This window comes from Colletotrichum acutatum, assembly GCF_030867785.1.
Source record: "Colletotrichum acutatum strain CBS 112980 chromosome Unknown BDZ83scaffold_7, whole genome shotgun sequence".
NCBI lineage: Eukaryota > Fungi > Ascomycota > Sordariomycetes > Glomerellales > Glomerellaceae > Colletotrichum > Colletotrichum acutatum.
The window spans coordinates 658,734-677,305 of record NW_026849001.1 but is presented as its reverse complement, the minus strand read 5'-3'; the positions used below and the strand labels follow the sequence as shown (position 1 = coordinate 677,305).

The following is an 18,572-nucleotide window of genomic DNA, read 5'->3' as shown; positions in this document are numbered from 1 at the left end:
GATTCTCTACCCATAGAGTTCCTGCTTGTCACAGATGTGGGTACGGCACAGATGAGTTGCGGCAAACCTGCAAGAAGGGAAGGGCATGGCCGAAAGGGTACGATGGGCGATATCACTCTCGCCTCTGGTCGTCACATGTGCTTGATCGGGTCCGAAAAGGACACTTTCATACCAAGCGAAGAGTCATAGTGATGATTTAATTCAACGCAGAGTACTTACCAGAAGGATCAAGACGCTATTGATTGGCTATATTGAGGTCGATACTGTGACAGAGCAAAAGGAAAGGGACTCCTATAGTGACTGTCCAAGGGGTTTACTCAACGGTCAATTCGAAACTCTCTACCAGAGACCTAAAGGGCAATAGCTTCCAGCTGGAAGCCTCTCGAGATTATTCAGCCACACTGTAACGACGAGAAATTTGTTTCAAGTAGATTCTGTCAAAGTATATGGGACATCTACCATTCCAGACCACGACGAGGGTAATTTACCAAGAGTACAATCCTAGCTCTCCCATCCGCAAGAAAAGTCCAGCTCTGCCAGGACTTTCTGACCAAACAGTCTGAATACTTGCTCTATTCAGTCTATAAGTAACAGGACTTCTACAAAAAGAAAGATGCCTGCCGTCTGTCTATCCCAGTCCAAGGGAAGAAAAATTACAAAAAAGCATGGTTGGATAAGGTTTCTCTATACATACCCTGCGAAACGTATGGTCTTCCTTCACCATGAATCCCCGGGGGCAGCATGGGAAAACAGCTTTCATACCATCAATAGCGGTTCCGTGCCGGTACTACCTGAGCAGAGAGAGAAAGGTATCTCGGTCGTGGCTTCAGCAGGACGAAAGCTCATCGTAAGAAGAATTTTCAATAGCAACATCACGAAGCATCGACCAAACACACTCATGACGGAAAATAAAAGTATTTTGAAATTCCATCCCCATCTACTCCGTAAGCAAACCATCGGGGTATTGTCTCGTCACAAACGAATTGTAACGCAAAGCATCCTAACTATCCCGAATTTCCATCTCGCAAAACAAGAAAACGAGAGGAGAAAAAGAAAGAAGAATAGGACAAATTCTTTTTGGTGGAAGCCTGGGGATAACCATCTCTGTCGGCCTCTCCCTCTCTCCATGGCAATCCCAAATCCCAAATCCCTGTCCAAACCTTCCATCATTAACACATCTCTCTGTACTTTGTTCATTTTGGATCTGCCCTCGCGCCCTGTCCTTTGTCGGGAGGGCAAATCAGTTACTGTTACGCCGGCCACCTTTTCGCAGTCCGGTATCCCTTCATCACCATCACCACCACCACCACCACCACCACCACCGTCAATCACCGCCAGAGATCATTCGACTTCTTCTCGTTATTCGCCGTGCTGGGCCTCGGCCACAGATCCTCGTCACTTCCCCTGCTGCCTCCGGTGCTCTGGCTCGGAATGGCCATGAACATACCCGCGCCGTTGCCCACCATGACACTCTTCCTCGCCGCCGCCGTGTTCCAGCCTGATCCCGCAATATCGGCGCCAAGACCGTATGAACTAATTGGCCGGTCGCCGTGAATGCTCATGCTTCCCCTGTGGCGAGATCCGCCACCTAGTGCCGCCGTAGGCTGTAGCATGACCGAGGACCAGTCCAAGGCATCGTCCGCCTTGCAGTAGATTGTGAGAGGGTGTGAGAGTGGCCCGGTACCGGCAAATGGATTCGTCGAGCTGAAGCGCTGCGAGGCGCGCACCTGAGAAGCCCCCGCAAAAGGTCGAGGGATCGCCATGCCGGCGCTGCTAGGTGGCGCGAGACCGCCGCGACCACCGCTGCCGGGTCCCATACCGGACATTGGCCGGTTGGCTCCGGGCGTGTGCGAGGATTTCGGACGAGCGTTGGCGCCGTAGGAGGAAAACGCCGCGGCGGGGCGGGGCAGACCCTCGAGCTCGTCTTGGAAGAACTCGTCCAGCACGTAGACTGACCGCAAATTGGGCATCCCATTGCCTCTGAGCGATGCGGCCAAATAAGTGTAGTAACTAGCTGTGACACTGGAGTAAGGACCCGCAGACTTGGAAGCGGTGATTTCGAAACGCAGCGACTCGAGAGAGACTGACGCGAGCCTACGCGTCCGGGGTCCACTCTTAAAAGCGTCGCTTACAGAGGCCTCGATAGCCAGCGTCTGCAGATTTGTGCCGGCAGACAAGATATCGGCGAGTGTCGCCGGGTGAACGCCCGTCTTGAGGAGGGACAATACGAGCAGGTGGTTGCGGGTATCGGCCCGGCTCAGGTAGTCCACCAAGCCTTGGGCAGTGACGGCCGGGGTATTGCTGAGGACGAGCTCCTCGAGGGGCGGGAACGGAGGCAATTCTTCACTGCGGGCAAAGATATCGTCCGAGAAGGCTTGCGACTCCATCACCTTTAGCGCGCGGAGCTTCCGCAGGTTGGCCAGAGCATGCCGCAGCACGATGGGATCCATGTTGATCTTGATCAGCTCCAGGACCTCGAGATTCTGCCAGATACCGCCGTGCGCTAGCTTGGACAAGCTACTCTCAGCGCCTGCGCGGTACGTCATCTTGCGGAGGTCTCGGCATCTAGCCTCAACCTCGAGCCTCAACGTGGCGTAGCCATGCTCATCGGCGAAGAGGCCCTCGGGTAGGTCCACGTAGACGATGTTGGGGAGAACGTGGATAATGCGGGCAAGATCGGCTGTGGCGGCTTCGCGAAGCATATAGGGGACCTTGAAGTATCGAACTCTTGAGCCGAAGCGTGTGGGATCCTCGCGCAAAGTTCTGCAGAGCAGCTTCAGACGGGCGGTGGGGGTATCTTCGGGGTCGGCGTTGCGCTTGAAGAAGGTCTTGCGCTTGCGCTGCTCTGACAGGTAGATCTCGCGGGGGCAATAGTGGACGGCGTCGATTCGGATGCTGTGGTACCTAGAACGAGAGATGGTTAGCACGGCTTTTGCTACAAGGGGGAGCAAAAGAAAAGAACATACAGCAGGGCGTTGGCCGCTTGGTTCCATTTCCAGCAGACGCGCGCGCAGTGAGCCAGGTCTCTCAGGTCGCATAGCATGCATGCGTCAAAGATGGCGCTCGTCTCGCACGTCTCGTAGGTCTCATCTTGGGTGTGGGGGCACACGAATGAGAATATTCGCGGGAGGATTTCCTTTGGCAGGCTCTGGAAGAGGGCGGCGGATGCTCGCGTGGGGATGTGAGCGCCGGGCGGGGAGGCGACGTTGCGGAAGTTCTGCTGGACCTGGGAAGAGTACTTTGACAGCTGGGAGTCTGTGAATTCGTGGGACTTTGACTGCTGGTGACCCTTTTGCTGCTTCTTCTTGTCCTTATCCCTGCGAAAGAACCCCATCTTCTGTAGAGGCCGAACGGCGAGCTTCATGCCAGAAGAACAGATTCGTGGAGAGGGAGAGGAAGGAAAAAGAGCTTGTCCAAGGTGGTATCAGGGGAATAATATATTAAGGTCGACGGGTCCCGGCGTCGCATTGGCCGATGGGAAGCGGCGTCTGGGTGTGGGTTGGGGGCGGGAGCGTGAGGCTTCTGCAGGTCCAACGCTACGGCGAACCAAAGTTTGAACGGTGCGAATGGAGGATTAATTTAGTTAGAATAGCACACGATGGGCGCAAGTGTTTGTCTGTTGGAGGTGCCGACCGCCCTTTGTCAATGTCGCGCTGTCTTGTTCGCTCTCTCGCGCCCAACGACTTATCCGCAAGGTACGAGGGGTCCGGCTTGATTATCTTACTAGAAGTACTTTACGCAGTAGGCAGGAGCATTCGGTAAGGTGGGAGAAGGGCAGCCCTTTCTGCTTTGGGAGAAGTTGCCAACGGTTATGTCTAGGATGGCCTGCCGAGTCAAATCCTCCCAAAGGTCGTCCAATGCATTGCGTCCCTTCTCTCGTTAAACTTCAGATGAAATTTCCGCAAACGTGACAGGTTGACAACGGCTGAACTTTTCTTTATTTTTATCCTTTGCCCTCCCCCACTGAACACCGAGTATATGATAAGTGAGAGAGACACAGCGAGAAACACTTCCAACGACCGTCCAACAAAGACGCATCCTCGTTGCGCAACAAAGACATGCGCCCGCGGGAACCGGCGTCCAGGGGAAGTCTTTAGTGGCTCCTTGATGCGTGCTAACGACTAAAAGTGCCCTCCTCATGCCTTCAGCGTCTTTTCTCCCCACCCACAGGCGCCCTACATGCGCTAGGGACCCCTGAGTCGACAAACCGCTGGTGTGGGGGAGGAGGATCGCACCGCCTCTGATTGGCTACTGCTGCCGTCAGCTCAGGGGGTCCGCAATCCCCCCTGATCTCTCGAGCAGACACCGAGCACGCATCGATTGACTGATCATCATCGCAACCCTTGGTGCCCAGCCGATCCTCACGTCTCGAAACGAAACAATTTGGCATCACCGGTACCTATGAAAAATCATACGCATCATACTCGCTGCATTGCGCCTCCCGCCAGCCGCGGCTGCCACCCAGTTTTAATCTTTTCATGTCCAATCGATCCTGATGCACCAAACCAAGAAAATGCCTGATAGACAACACATAATGTCCGAGAACCAATCTAATGCTCAAAATATGCTACTCTGCTCGTACATATCCATACTCGACCCCAATGCCCCGCCTGTCGCCCTCTCAGTCTTATCCTTGTTGCCTTGCTCCTACCCTGTCCTCCTCATGTCCATTACATCCGTCCATGTCCCTATATAAAATCGTGAATCGCGACTCTTCGTCCACCAAACACATGCACTGCTAGTCCGTGCAGGAACAACCAGTAGGCATTCGACAGCATTTTGTACATATCCATCCACTTTCGTTGCTCGTCCGTTAGGCGTGCTTCGTGACTTCTTGGCAATGCGTTTCAGCTTTAGTTGCCATTGCCGTTGAGCTGAACTCCATCGAGAGGGCTGGCCGGGCCCGACGGGCGCTTGGCGCGCAGAGTGAGCGGGAACGGGTATTCATCAGGGTCTTCCTCCTCACTGCGAATACGGGTTAGCTGTGTCGAACCACATCATCAGCAATGGTCAACTTACGGCAACTTCCAGGCGACGTAGTCCTCCGTGTTCAAGCCCTCCCTGCCTTCTTGCAGACTGGCGAAGTCGCCAGGCGTCATCATGCCAGTGCGGTCGCGAGGAGATCCAGGGACCGAGAAGGGTCGCGAAATCTTCTGCTCGACGCCGGGGATGAAGTCTTCCTCCTCCTCTCCGTTGAAAGAGCCCGGATAAGCCCGTCTCAGTGCCAACTGACGAGCCTTGACGTACTCCATGCCCATTCTCTTCCAGTCCAGCAGATCGCTCAGGCGCTCCGTACGGTTACGCTGGTTGATGCGTTGACGACGGCTCTTTTGGCAAAAGTCAAACATGTGGTTGGTGAGCTGGTTGACCGAGTCATCAACACCCTTGGTCCGGCGGTCCACAATGTAGATACCGTAGTCGCTCGAGTTTTCAATCAACTCCTCCATGTAGCACCCAAAGCCGGAGAGGTTGGTCGTGATGCTAGGAACACCCATGACTGTGCATTCGGCCGGGGTGTATCCCCAAGGCTCGTAGTACGAAGCAAAGATACCCATGTGCGTACCGCGCACGAACTCGTCGTAGTCCAGAGGCAGGACAGGGTTGGCCGAGTTCAAGAATTCGGGGTGGAAAACAATCTTGACGCGGTCTGTGGGGTGGTTGAAGAGCTGGACACGTCTGATCTGGTTCAATACGGGATCCTCACTATCGTTGAGCATGTTGTGGGTAACGATGGGGGGGAGGCCGTGGCGCTTCATCGCGAACAGCCGCCTGCGGATGAGGACACGGTCTTGCGCGCTGATGAGCTCCTTGTCATCGGGCATCGGATCACCGTCGTGCCACTTGAGCGAGCGCTCAAAGATGCGACGACCGATGCCCTTTTCGATGACATCGACAGTGTCGCGCAGCGACTTGATGACGGCCTGTCCCTTGAGTGCCTCGACGGTGAGCGAAGTGGTCTGCGCTGGCATGATAACAAAGGCAACGACAGTAATCTTGCTGCCGACACTCTTGAGGCGGTGGTTCAAGCGGGCCAGGGATTCGATGAACATATCGACACCTTTGTTTCTGAATTCGTAACGGCCGGCGGTGAAGAAGTACAACGTGTTCTCGGGGTCGAAGTCGTAGTGGCCGTAAAAGTGGCCTCGGACGAAGTCGTGAATCTTTTCCTTGGCTTGTTGATGCAGGTTCTGGAACTCGTGCATGGCGGAGAACTTGGTAACGTTGAGACCGTTGGGCAGCACACCGTCCGGTTTCCTCTTGAGCAAGTGCTCGCTCTCGTAGGCGGTGATGTGTGAAACAGTGGTGAAGACATCGCAGGAGTGGGCAGCGGCGCGCTCGATGCAGTATCTGTGGTAGATGCCACGCTTTCCGGCCTCGGCGTCAACGTCAAACCATTGGAGGTTGTTGTAAAAGTCAACGGAACCAGCACAGAGGTATCTTCCCAAAAGGGTTGCGTGGGTAGTGAAGATTGTCGTCACGTCGATGCGGCGTCTCTTGGTGAGCGGCAGAGCGACGCCGGCAAGCCACTCATGGAAATGCGCAATGACGGCTCTCTTCTTCTCGTGGCAAACGAACTGCAGAAAACATGGTGGTCAGCTTCGTCCCCGGGAAAAAAAGTGCATTGTCCTTACCTCTCCCAAGAACCAGGCAACGACGTATCCGAAAATAACAGCTTCGTTTGTCTCGTCATCGTTGGGCGGCGAAGGGATGCTGGCGACGTTCCACAGGTCGGCCTTCCACTCATCCATAAAGTGGTAAGCTGTCTTGGTGTCGAAGAGCAGGACCCGGGGAGCGCCATCGATAAGCCAACGGCCGTAGAGGATGCCAATTCCACGGTCTCTCATGGACTGGATCGTAGCAGCAAGCTCGGGATTCGTGGGCTCCAACTCTTCCACCTCGACTGCGGCCTGTTATTTGGTAAGCAGACTATAGACGGTGCCGCTAGCAGTTCCAAACTTACCGAGTTGTGGTTCAAGGGCCCGATGAGAGTATAGCGATCGCCATACTCGGCCGTGGTCACGGGAGCTTTGGACTTGAGGACCGAGTAGATACCACCGACTGCATAGAATGGGTCAGCCCACTGCGGAGACTTCGGCCCAGGGGGGTTGAATCGTGGGGACTGTACCTCGATGGGCAACCTCGGTTGCGATTTCGAATAGCAGGTGGTTCTTTACATCGCGGGCAGGACGGTCGGTGTTGTCCCGCTGACCTTGTGGGAATTCGGACATGGTGACTGAAGGGCAATCTGGAAGTGCTGAGCCGGGGGGAAAAGTCAGTTAGCGAGAGAGACGGACAGCTTCAAAATGAGGGTCGGAGTGCGGGAGCGAAGGTAGAAAAGGAGTCTGGGAAGTTTGCATCGTGGCCCCAGACTCAATGGGAGCTTGAATGACGCAAATATGTAGAAAGCACTCACCCGTAACCAAGGCGACGCGGTGGAAATGTGAAGACGTCGGAGCTTGGAAAAGCTCCCGAGATGGCTTGGGTCGGTAGACAAGGCTTTGATCCTAAGACAATGGGAGGTGTGGAAGGTCTTGGGAAAGCTGGACAGGAACGGCGACGGAAGATAAAGAAAAGTTCAAGAGCTCTTTTGGCGAGGAGAAGGAGAGAAGTTGTCTGCGGGGAAGAAAGGTTTTAGCTACGAAGGTCCTTGGGCCTTGGGAAAAGAAGCGAGCGAGAGCGCGCGGGCAAGGCCTGGTCTGATGTATGGTGGTGTGGTTGCGTGGTTGGACAATGCAGCAGCAGGTCCCCCCCATCCAGTGGCTAGCCCAGCTTTTTCCTGTTCGCGCTAGCGACAGCTGAAGCGATACCTTCATAATGCGTTGACAGCCCGCCAACCCCAATGTACCAACCTTTTTTTTTGTGGAAGCTACCGTAAGGTACCTTAATTAATTTTGACTATGCCCAATGTATGCGAATTGGCGTCGACATGTAGAGACTTTTCTAGCCAGAATCAAGACAGTAGCAGAAGTGGAAAAGCCAAAGGACAGAGGGCAGCACGGCAAGGTACTTCCCTCCACGCCACCCTCTTGGGCTTTCACCATGGGGATGGGACTGGTTTGTCAACTGGAAACTGGAGAGTGCGGGTGAGGAGAGGTGCGATGGGCACGCTGAGCGTGGAGGAAGCACTGATAGAGTGGGACAACAATAGCGGATATTACAGGGCCCCTGGACCTGTCCGAAGCTACCACTAGCGGGAATCCACTCTGCAGTTTTGGGCGGGTTTGGTCGCGGAATACCAGGCCGGTACAAGTCCAGACCGCGACCTCGCTCAACAAATTCTTTTCCCATATTGCGCCGGGTGTGTAGCTGTCGGTATTTTTTTTCGTCTTCGCCAACTGTGATTTCTCCCTCTGAACGCTGTTATTCTCTCACTCCAAGTCTTCCTACGGACTCGCCGTCTCTGACTTTCGCCTTGCCCTCCCGAATGCAACTCTTCCTGCATCCTAATGATTCCGATATTCAACGCGCATTATCCCGCTTCTGATATAGGGTAAGCGTACAACTCCTTGACTGCCCAGAGACAGTACCCTGAGGGGCCCTGTTGCATCCATCTTTGCCTCTTGTATCGGAATTGCCATCAAGATCCAACATTGAAAAGAGCGCAGCCTGCGCTGGGCAGAAAGTGTCTGCAGATGTACCTCTGGCGTACTTGCATGGGGTGGGCTACGTCTGGAATGGCGGCCTGGAAGCGCCAGGCTTCACGCAATTTTGATGGAAGTGGGGACCTCTCGTGAGCTTTCTCCGGCCCAGCTTAGTCAGAATGACGACAAACTTTGCGGGGTTGACGATCCCCAGACTCTCCCCCATCTGCGCCTTTTGGCAGCTTCTTGTCGCAGTGACGAAAGATAGAGCGAAAAAAGGAACGCCCATCCCAGGTTCAGCCAATCAGTCCATCAACCTAAGCTTGCAGACACACGCGAAAGACGCTGCTTCGGTTTTGATGCCAACGATGGGAAATCGTTAGCCCAGATTTGCTAAATCTAGCAGACTAAGGTACTTAGAGAGGAGAGAAAAAAAAAACCAATGGTGTCTCAATTCCTGGCGAAAAAAAAGTTTTGACCTTGGAATATTTTGCCACATTTCTACCCCCATTTCTCCTATTGGCCTTCAAGACATCAACATTCAAGACACCGCGGGTAAATGACGGGCGACGCAGCCCAAAACTCCCCCCTCTGGACCAAATCCATCTGGAAATGTATCCGGACACACCCGCCATGGCGATCCGTTACATCACTGGAAATGTTTGATCCTACTACCTGCCAGACTCCGGTGGTTGACCAGGCGCCGAGTTTTTACGTTCCGCAACACTGGTCAGCTCGACAGGTCATCCAAAATGTGATAGCTAGATGAAATAGGCTGTCAAGGATTCGGACTCGTCTTGACAAAGACAGGGACCTCACAACATCCCACGGATGGTGGATCTCTCTCCACCTTCATGACTAGAGATCTTGATCAACCAACTACGCCGTGGCAGAGGCTCTGCTCACCTCCCCCAGAAATCAGATCCAGTCTCCCGCATTGGGACGTTCGGTCCGAATTCCCACACACTCGTCGTTGCTTTCCAGCTAGACGCAGTATGCAGAACGCATCGTCAGATCCTAGTGCACGATCCCATCTAACAGCTTTCCAACGGTCATTCAGACATCTATCCCATCCACTTTGACCCCACCAAGAGTTATGCTATTTTTGCTGAGAGGCTAAGGTATCTTAAGATCAAAGAGAGGGATCACGACGCCTGCATCTCCGACAATTTGATATACTTCCAGCAAAACCTCAAGAATGCAGAACGGGCAATTGGAAACGTAATAACTTTTGTCATATTCGAATTAACAAGGCCAAAACTTCTTGATTACTCTTGCGACCCCAAATGCTGCTGGTATACTCTGTCTCACCGGCCCGGGACTTGGAAATCGTCCTGTATCTAGGGATGAAGTTGGCGAACGTTGGTACGACAACGGACCCCGATACCGAAGCTGTCAAGAACCTTTGCCCCAAACTTGGGTCGAACCATGCTCGCCTTACCGTCTGAGCTGAGCTAATGGTCGAGACTGTAACTCAAGAAGCAGTGTAACTACCAAAGGCATAGTGTGGGATGCCCGGCATTCCTCTCCGATATTGACAACACTGCCAATAAGTTCGACTGCCACAGTCACAATGTTTCGTTGATGGCCCTAGCTTACGGGGATCTGACCCGGAGGCCACATTCCGTGGCCCCCGCTGAGCCGCAGGTGGGAAATGAGAGACGGTTTAGAATTCCGACGTGAGCCTTGACGCCCAACTAGCATACGAGCTCCATTTCCAAGCTGTTCTAGGCCAGATGGCACTCGACGACCCTGGGCAAGCCCTAAAAATCAGGTATTGAAAGAGACAGCTATAGGTAGTTCGTTCCTCGGACAAATGATCCCAATACGAGAAGGGTGGTAGCTTAAGTTAACCACCCAAACGAAGCTTCTTGTGCCTTGCCCATTTCAAACATGATGGAACTCGCCCAAGAATCAATAATAGGCCGCATTCTTGGTAGTATCTCTTGCTTACATGGGATGTTAGAAGATGAATTAGCAATGGAAGACCAGGTACGATTGAATACTTGGACATTGAACAACTACTCTGGGCGGAACGTCGCGACGAAAGAAGACGAAAGGGATATGCCATCGTTGACTGGGAACTGTAGGGTAAGGCTGCATATTACGAGGTAGGTAGCATGTATGCACTAAGCGAGTGACACCCGCCCGCCTAACCCGAGCGCAGCCATCACGTGACTTCAAGCGCGCTGTCAAGGTTTTCCCGCTCGGCCCACGACGGACATTCCGTCAACAACATGCAACTTGAATCATCACGACTAACCAACCCCAGCCAACCCGCAACGACGCACGAGGGTGCGTGTTGGAATACAAGGGATTGCGAATCATGCCTTGAAGTCGCCGCGACGGACTTTTGGACAATGGGAGGACTCTGCACCTACGGGCGTCTTGGAAGTACGGGCTGACGGAATGGCGGTCGGTGTCTGACGCTTGGTGCAGTCAATATTTGGCCACAGCTCTTGATCGTGGAGGATAAAGCAAAATCTGCCATCATTCAGTCGCGGCGCGGCCCTTTTCTTGCTGCCAATCTGTCATTTGTGGGAACCTTGCTCCGTAACAACGACGACGGAGAAGGAGCAAGCCTCGCCATACCCCAAGATGCGCCCGATGCGCCGGTCTGACGATATCGATGCTCACTGATCGTTACTACGCCATAACGCGGCCGCCATGGCTGATTTCGGTTTCAAAGACAAGCATATGGGCTGGCCAAGGAATGATCACAGCGGCGGTACTCATCTTTGCCCTGGGCAGGCCAATAGGCGTGGCGTGGGTGCTTCGGTCGTTCGGATGTTGTTGGAGGATGGTTTCACGAGGCATTGATGCCAAAGATATGCCCGGCCAGAGGGCTCATCATTGAAGCAAGCACCGCCATCATGTCGAGAGGCAAGTCCAAGGCGCCGTGCTCAGTTGCCGAACCGACACCGCGCATGCCGCACGTATGGTCACGACCGTCCATGCTCCAACGCTGTCGAAGCCTTGATGCTCTTGCCCTCTGTCGACATTAAGATCGTGGCATAGTGCTGCCACCGCCGATGCTGCCCGTTGGTATATATCGCTATCAGCCCAACGTCTGACCCAGTTGTCCAGAGCGCACGCTTCTGAATGTTGTGCTTCAAGCCAGGTTTTGCGGGCCTGAGAGGAAGGAGGAACTAGTGGTTCTCGGCGCGTAAATCGTACATAGTGACATTGTTGCCTCGACCTCATGCCTTCTTGCGCGGTAACAGGCAGAAGGAGGACATATAGTTTGCTAGGGTTTGTGGGATAACACCTCAAACAAGCCTGGCTCGCGACTGGCAAGGATCAGGCTGGTGCGCAGGCTGGCTTGGTTCTGATTGAATCAGACAAGCCAAAACTATTTTCGGGGAAAGAGGTAGAAGGAACGCGGCCGTGGTTCTGCAAGTGCACCACTGTGGGGGACGTTGATCACATCCACAGACTTTCTGAGCCAGCGAATTTTGGTGGTGGGTTTGGCATGCTGCATATGCCATCTGAAAGCACGCGCCGATACGCCGACCGCCGACACCGCAAAATCCCGCGACCCTCGAGCGGGACTGCGTGGTGCTTATGGACGCTCTACTCTCACGAGCGCAGCCTTGCATTTTCAAGACTGCATCGTCGCTCGTTCTTTCTTTTTTCATCGTCGACTGACTGGTGGTTTGACGGCATCACATTGCTCTACCTCGACAATTGCATATCACGCTTACAAGACGGCGATATCACGTTATCGGGGAAACTTCGGCAGGCAACGTGCTCACACCTAAAAACTCAAATCGTATCGGCTGTAGCGATGGAGTCCTACCACCGCAACCGCCCTCGACATGTCGCCATGAGAGACGACCGCAGATCAGGCGATGAGCGCAGAGACCGAGGCAGAGCTGGTCGAGAAGTGACACGCTCCCGCAGATCTCCTTCGCCTCCATCACGTCGACCTCGAGAATCAGACAGATTGCCAGACAGCAAACCGCGCGATCCCCCTCCCGACAAGTCGCAGCCTTCCGGCCGAAGTCACCACAGAACACGCGAACGTAGCAGAGAGCGACCTCGTCGAGCATCGCCATCGCCCTCCCGTCGCGACAAGTACAGGGAAGACTCTCGTGATCGATCTCGTGGTAGGGGTACTGGGGAGCCGCGGCGCGAATCCCGAGCCAAGCATCCGCGAGATCGCAGTCGAGGAGCACAGCGAGGTGACGGCGCCGCGTCTCCATCCTCGAAGCGATTGAGGAGTCGAAGCCCTGACAGGACTGCCGCGGAAAGAAAGAAGGTCAGACGAGATAACAGCCCGAGCCGTGATCGCCGCGAAGCCGTCTCTGGAGACGCTGGTCGGAGTGCACGAGGCTCGCCACGTCCCTCTCGACGGTCACCCAGTCCCGACCGCCGCGAATACCGATCAAAACCCAAAGAAAGGAGTAGACGAAGGCATCGAAGCAGGTCTCACTCACCTGAAAGAGAAAAGCGAAGAGATCGTCGTGATCGTTCTACGTCACGCCGCCGCGAGCAGTCTCCTGGCCGAAGAAGAGACCGGTCTCCGCTGCCGCATCGTCAAAGGTCACCAGCGAGACCTCCCTCCGCATCCACAAGGAGTGACCGTCGCCCGGCATCACCGCGACGCAGCTCCAGAGATAGGCAGCGCAGAAGGCCATCCCAGTCCCGTGCCTCCACTCGATCCCTTAGTAGGGGGTCAGGTAGACGAGGGCAACAGGGCGACGAATTCCGAGTCGCTTCCAAGTCTCAACCGTCTTCTGGCGCCAACAGCGTGGAGGTCAGCATGAGTGGTAGAGGCAATCACCGGGGGGGCTTTGTCTCTCAGGGGCAGCCCGCGTTCGCTCACGGCCACCAGTACAGCGACCCACGACAATTTTCTCAATCCCCGCAACCAACCCCCAACTCCTACAACGGATCCCCAAACCAGTCGCCATACGGTGCTGGCAGAGGAAACTGGGGTTCTCAATTTTCTCCAACGCAGTATGTCGTACAACATCCCATCAAACCACCGTCGCACTCATGCTCACCATCTTCTAGCCAATACCCCCCTCAGTATCCACAGTCTAACTATGGTCCTCCGACCGGACCGTCGGGCGCTTATACACCAAATCCCTCCTACTCGCCACCGCCATCCGCCCCAACAGGACCTATGCACACGAACTATTCTCATCCCAATTATCGAGGCAACTTCCGTGGGGGACTTCGGACTCCACTCGGACCTGGCCGAGGCGGCTACAGAGGCAACAGTTTCAAGAGTGCTAGCACTGCACAATGGACATCCAACACCTCGGGGACCGGCTCTCGGGCCGATGACATCAAGTCCCAGCACTCTGCAACGCCTGCTCAGAGTAGCAAGTCCGATATTGGCGACAATGCAGAGGACGGCGAGAACCCGTTCCGTCCATCCAAGGACATGCAGGTTGAGGATACCACCCCGTCTGATAAGGCCCCCGAGAACACTTCGCAGCGACCCGAAAAGGCTCCCCCTTCTGGGCCGGCTGCCCAGTCGGCCTCATCTTCGTCGTCGAAGTTCAGCTTTGCGTTTAAGGCATCTGCAAAGCCCACTCCGACGGCGCCCAAGCCTGAGATTTCTCAAAAGTTCAACGCTCCTGCAAAGCGGGATACCTCACAACAGGATGACTCCAAGGATCGGGATCGCGAACGAGATCGTGAACGGGAGCGTGATCGAGACCGAGACCGAGGAAGAGACAGAGATCGCGAACGTGACCGTGACCGTGACCATGGCCGTGATCGAGAACGCGATCGGGCTCGCGAGAAGGACAAGCAGATTGACAAGGACATTCTTCGGAGTGCCCCGACCGAACCGGCGTCGGCGAGGGCCCGCCAGGAGCCTAGACAACCTCCTCCTGGGCCCCGACAGGCCATCGCTCCGAGAACACGCAAGATCAAGAAGACGATGAAGCGCCTGAAGCTAGGACCGAAACTTCCGGACGATCTCATCAAATCAGAGTCTGTCTATTTCCGCAAACCCGGCAACGAGTCTGTCGTTGGCTCAGGCACGTACGGCAAGGTTTTCAAGGCTTTGCACGTGTATACGAAAGGACTTGTTGCTCTCAAACGTATCCGAATGGAGGGTGAGAGAGACGGATTCCCCGTTACGGCGGTCCGCGAGATCAAGCTTCTCCAGTCACTGCGGCATACGAACATTGTCCAGCTTCAGGAGGTCATGGTGGAAAGAAACGATTGCTTCATGGTTTTCGAATACCTATCACACGACCTGACGGGTATCCTGAACCATCCGTCCTTCACGCTCGACGCGGCCCAGAAGAAGCACATGACGATGCAGCTTTTTGATGGACTCGATTATCTGCACAAGAGAGGCGTTCTCCACCGAGACATCAAAGCTGCCAACATCCTCGTCAGCAGTGACGGCGTTCTGAAGCTGGCAGATTTCGGTCTGGCCCGCTTCTACGCCAAAAGACACCAATTGGACTACACTAACCGAGTCATCACCATTTGGTATCGCTCGCCAGAACTGCTTCTTGGTGAAACGCAGTACGGCCCCGCTTGCGATGTCTGGAGTGCCGCCTGCGTCATGGTGGAGATCTTCACCCGCCATGCCATCTTCCCAGGTGATGGAAGCGAGATCAACCAGTTGGATAAGATCTACGCCGTGATGGGAACCCCGAACAAGGCAGAGTGGCCAGGCCTGATTGATATGCCGTGGTTCGAACTGCTGCGCCCCGGGTATCGGCGGGCGAACACCTTTCCCCAGAAGTACCAGGACAGGCTGCCGGCATCCGCATACCGGCTCCTGGCCGCCATGTTTGCATACGACCCTGCCAAGAGACCGTCGGCCGCCGAAGTGCTCGCAGATGAGTACTTTACCACCGAGGACCCGCCTCCGCAACAGGCCGTGGAGTGAGTTTTCCCCTTTCGAGTTGCTCAATGACATACTAATCACTTTTTTAGGCTCGCTGACTTGGACGGCGACTGGCACGAGTTTGAGTCAAAGGCGCTCCGACGAGAGAATGAGCGGAAAGAAAAGGAAGCGCGGCGGGCGGCGGCGGCATCGGCCAAGGACAGCGGCAACAACAGCAACCATAAGTCTCGGGACCGTAAGAGGGAGCCCGAGGCTCACGACGACCGTGGCGACGCAAAGAGGGTCCACGTGGAGACGAAGCCGGCGGTTGCTGCCGAGCGTCCCAGGGCCTAGAAGACCCGATGGCGCTGATGAGCTTGATACGGCCAACCAATACCAATCCACCTCTTGTTTATCTTACTCTTCTGCATTGTTTTGCGTTGGCATGGCGTTGGGGGGGCATTTTCATTTGGAGGGGTTTCACGCGTGGGTAGGATGAAAGGTTGGGAGATTGGAGGGGAAGAGGTCTTGCCGCAAGCTTGGCTTCTTATCATCATCATCGCGAGACGGCTTGGAGTGAGTTGTTCTCAAAAGGAGTCGTTCCAAGAATTGTGGTAAACCCTTTTTGGTCGACGTAGTGTAAGAAAGAAGAATATACCAGGAGACGATGATGATGACGGAACTTTGCTACTGCGATTACTTTTGTCGACCACTGTGATTATCCCAGACCTACCTCGACGCAAGCGAGACAACCAGCGTAGTAAACATTCGCCGTGGAAGATGCGTCATGGAGCGTCGTTTCCAGATACTGAGAATTTCACGACCTGACTCACGCAATAAGCTTCGAGCAGTACTTGAAATGGGTTGAACGCCTGTAAATCTCAATTCTCAATCTGAAAAAATAAATAAAACATAGCCACCGTTCCCTCTTTGATCCAGTCCGTTCCCAATGTCATGCCCTCTCATTCTCTTGTGTGTGTGTATCGTAAAAGTCGTCAAATCATTCTTCGTGGTGTTGTGTGAAGTTGTACTGCTTACAGTTTTGATGAGCCGCAACCCCTATTCTGTCGGGGTCATCGTCTCCAGTCTGTGATTTTTGTGTATAGCCTTCCGCTTTATATGTGGGTATCAGAATCAGGTCTCTTTTTGTCATTTCTCGCCGTCCCTTTTTTTGATACCGAGGCGATCAAGCCCAGTAGCACCTCGTCATACCGCGTCTTTTGTTCGAAAGTGCCCAGCATCGCGCCTGTCAGCATCGAACCGGGCCTTGCTGCCCAAAATGTGCAACACCATCCGATGCACCAAGGTCTCATGACTGACCCTCGACGCCCTTCCCCTTGTTCTTGAACTCCGCCGTTTTGAGCAATTCGCGTAAGCTACCCTCAGCATGGCTTCTCGACACGCCGCCCTGAGCAGACGCTGAACCAAGTCCCACGACAGGCGGCAACCTCCACGGCACCCATCCAGATAGCCCGGCCAAGAGACCTGTCGATGTCTTCGTCTGATCAGACTGGGCTGATGTCTCGTGGTGCTGGGGCCTAGATGTATCGGCTCGATGACTTTCGTCTGATGTTTTGTGGACATGGCGATGCGCCACGCTCTCGTCGACATCCGTCCGAACTTCAAGATGGCTTGTCGACGTCTTTGGCAAAGCCGGCTCGCTGACTAAAGCTGTTGCTGAGCTTCGGGGCGAGGCAGGCTTGTTGGTGGCCACGGACTGCCGTGTGCTCTCCAACATGGCCGTGGCGAATGATGAGGATTTCCTCCTGACTAGTGGTGGAGGCTGGTTCTTGTGGTCCTTGCTCGACTGCCCCTCGCCCTCGCTCACCGACGATGTGGGCGTCGTGCTGCCTGAAGACTTGCGTGCGGCCCTGCCTCGCACCTCGGCGGTGATCTCTGCGGCCGACTTCTTCTTCGATTTGTCCTCCTCGGAAGACCGACTGGAAGACATAATTGTCTCCAAGGTTCCCATGGCTATACTTCTCCTCCTGCCAGTACTCCGTCGCTTTTTATGTCTGCGCTCTTCATCCGATACAACGGCTTCCAGTGTCGGACCAGCACTCTGGCGCTGGCGCCTGGAAGACGACGCGCGGCTTGTGAAAGATGCGCCGGATCCGTGAGGTGCAACGTGAACCTCGTACTGGTTACTCAATGAGTATCGCGATCGGGCACATATCTCGGCAATTCGATCGAGGTCGGCGTTGATATTATTCTCTCCCTCCTCTGCCTCAATGTTGGCCATCATGCTCTTGAAGCTATAAGCCTCCACAGGCGGGAGCTTAGCCAGGGCATCCTGGCCTTCCAGGCGCTTCTTGGCCATTCCTCTAGCCATATTCAAACCTCCATTCTGAGCAGACTTGGTCCCGCCGAATGTGGTTCGAAGAGCTATGATGCGCCGTACAGAAGCCGCGGAGCCGCTCACCACGGACGAGGCGGTTCGTGTGCCCAGACCCCCTCCGCTTACACCGTTACTGCGACTGGTACTGGTGGGCCGACTGTGAGACCCAGAGTATGTTCTTACAATGACAGGTTGAGAATATGTGCTGCTCTGGGCACCAGTGGACTTGGCGTAGCGATGGCGGGAAGGGTAATTGCTATTCAGCTCGCGCAGGGCAGAGGTACGATGTGCAGCGGTGCTATCGTCGAGGGGAATCGGCTTTCCCTCAGCCGTCGAAGGAACAAGAGATGTCGAGGACGTATTGGGCTGGAAGAGCGGGGGGAACGCAAATGATATAGAGTCTCGCGAGGTTCTCTTGGATGCGAGGGAGGAAGGGAATTGAGTAGCCACGGGGCACCTCCGGGACGAGTACCTGGGGGATGAGGGCGGGATTGAGATGAACCGGAATGGTCTTGAGGAGGGGTCTTCCCTGAACCCATCTTCACTGGAAGTCGCCGATTGCGCGACGGGCTAAATATATGTACAACGAGATGGCAGCATGAGCCGCCAGGGTAGTAGTTTTGAAGGGCAAGTCGGCGTTGCTATGTCGTGCGGCAGGATGGGGTTTGGGGTGGGAAAAAAAAAGTCAGATCAGCGGATGCGGAGGCATGGTTAGCTGGTATCGGACGTCGCGTGTGGGAGAGAGATATGTCGAGTGCTGTTCCTGACCGGGATGTGGTTCGCGGGCGAGGAGAGAATATGCAGGTAGGTTGATTTAGCAAATGTGCGTATCGTCCGTTCTGGAACT

At 54.7% G+C, this 18,572-nt stretch overlaps 5 protein-coding genes across 5 annotated transcripts; 2 read left to right on the top strand and 3 right to left on the bottom strand.

Annotated features, from left to right (window-relative positions):
* Positions 1–1,328: 1,328 nt before the first annotated feature.
* BDZ83DRAFT_566785 (F-box domain-containing protein) lies at positions 1,329–3,334 on the bottom strand (the record flags this gene model as incomplete). Its single annotated transcript, XM_060503885.1, has 2 exons — positions 1,329–2,904; positions 2,967–3,334. The coding sequence occupies 2 exons, from the start codon at positions 3,332–3,334 to the stop codon at positions 1,329–1,331; spliced, it is 1,944 nt and encodes a 647-aa protein (XP_060370469.1).
* A 1,519-nt stretch (positions 3,335–4,853) lies between these two features.
* On the bottom strand, positions 4,854–7,229 carry BDZ83DRAFT_647170 (glycogen synthase; the record flags this gene model as incomplete). The annotated part of the gene is made up of 5 exons (XM_060510049.1): positions 4,854–4,965; positions 5,020–6,575; positions 6,633–6,908; positions 6,962–7,059; positions 7,127–7,229. The coding sequence occupies 5 exons, from the start codon at positions 7,227–7,229 to the stop codon at positions 4,854–4,856; spliced, it is 2,145 nt and encodes a 714-aa protein (XP_060370468.1).
* Positions 7,230–9,087: 1,858 nt separating this feature from the next.
* On the top strand, positions 9,088–9,800 carry BDZ83DRAFT_602667 (uncharacterized protein). Its single transcript, XM_060507186.1, has one exon. The coding sequence runs from the start codon at positions 9,437–9,439 to the stop codon at positions 9,662–9,664; it is 228 nt and encodes a 75-aa protein (XP_060370467.1). The 5' UTR covers positions 9,088–9,436; the 3' UTR covers positions 9,665–9,800.
* A 3,547-nt stretch (positions 9,801–13,347) lies between these two features.
* BDZ83DRAFT_566710 (kinase-like domain-containing protein) lies at positions 13,348–15,741 on the top strand (the record flags this gene model as incomplete). Its single annotated transcript, XM_060503880.1, has 3 exons — positions 13,348–13,544; positions 13,602–15,446; positions 15,498–15,741. The coding sequence occupies 3 exons, from the start codon at positions 13,348–13,350 to the stop codon at positions 15,739–15,741; spliced, it is 2,286 nt and encodes a 761-aa protein (XP_060370466.1).
* A 955-nt stretch (positions 15,742–16,696) lies between these two features.
* Positions 16,697–18,264, bottom strand: BDZ83DRAFT_715826 (uncharacterized protein; the record flags this gene model as incomplete). The annotated part of the gene is made up of 2 exons (XM_060511788.1): positions 16,697–18,126; positions 18,198–18,264. 2 exons carry the CDS (start codon positions 18,262–18,264, stop codon positions 16,697–16,699), a joined length of 1,497 nt encoding a protein of 498 aa, XP_060370465.1.
* Positions 18,265–18,572: the final 308 nt, after the last annotated feature.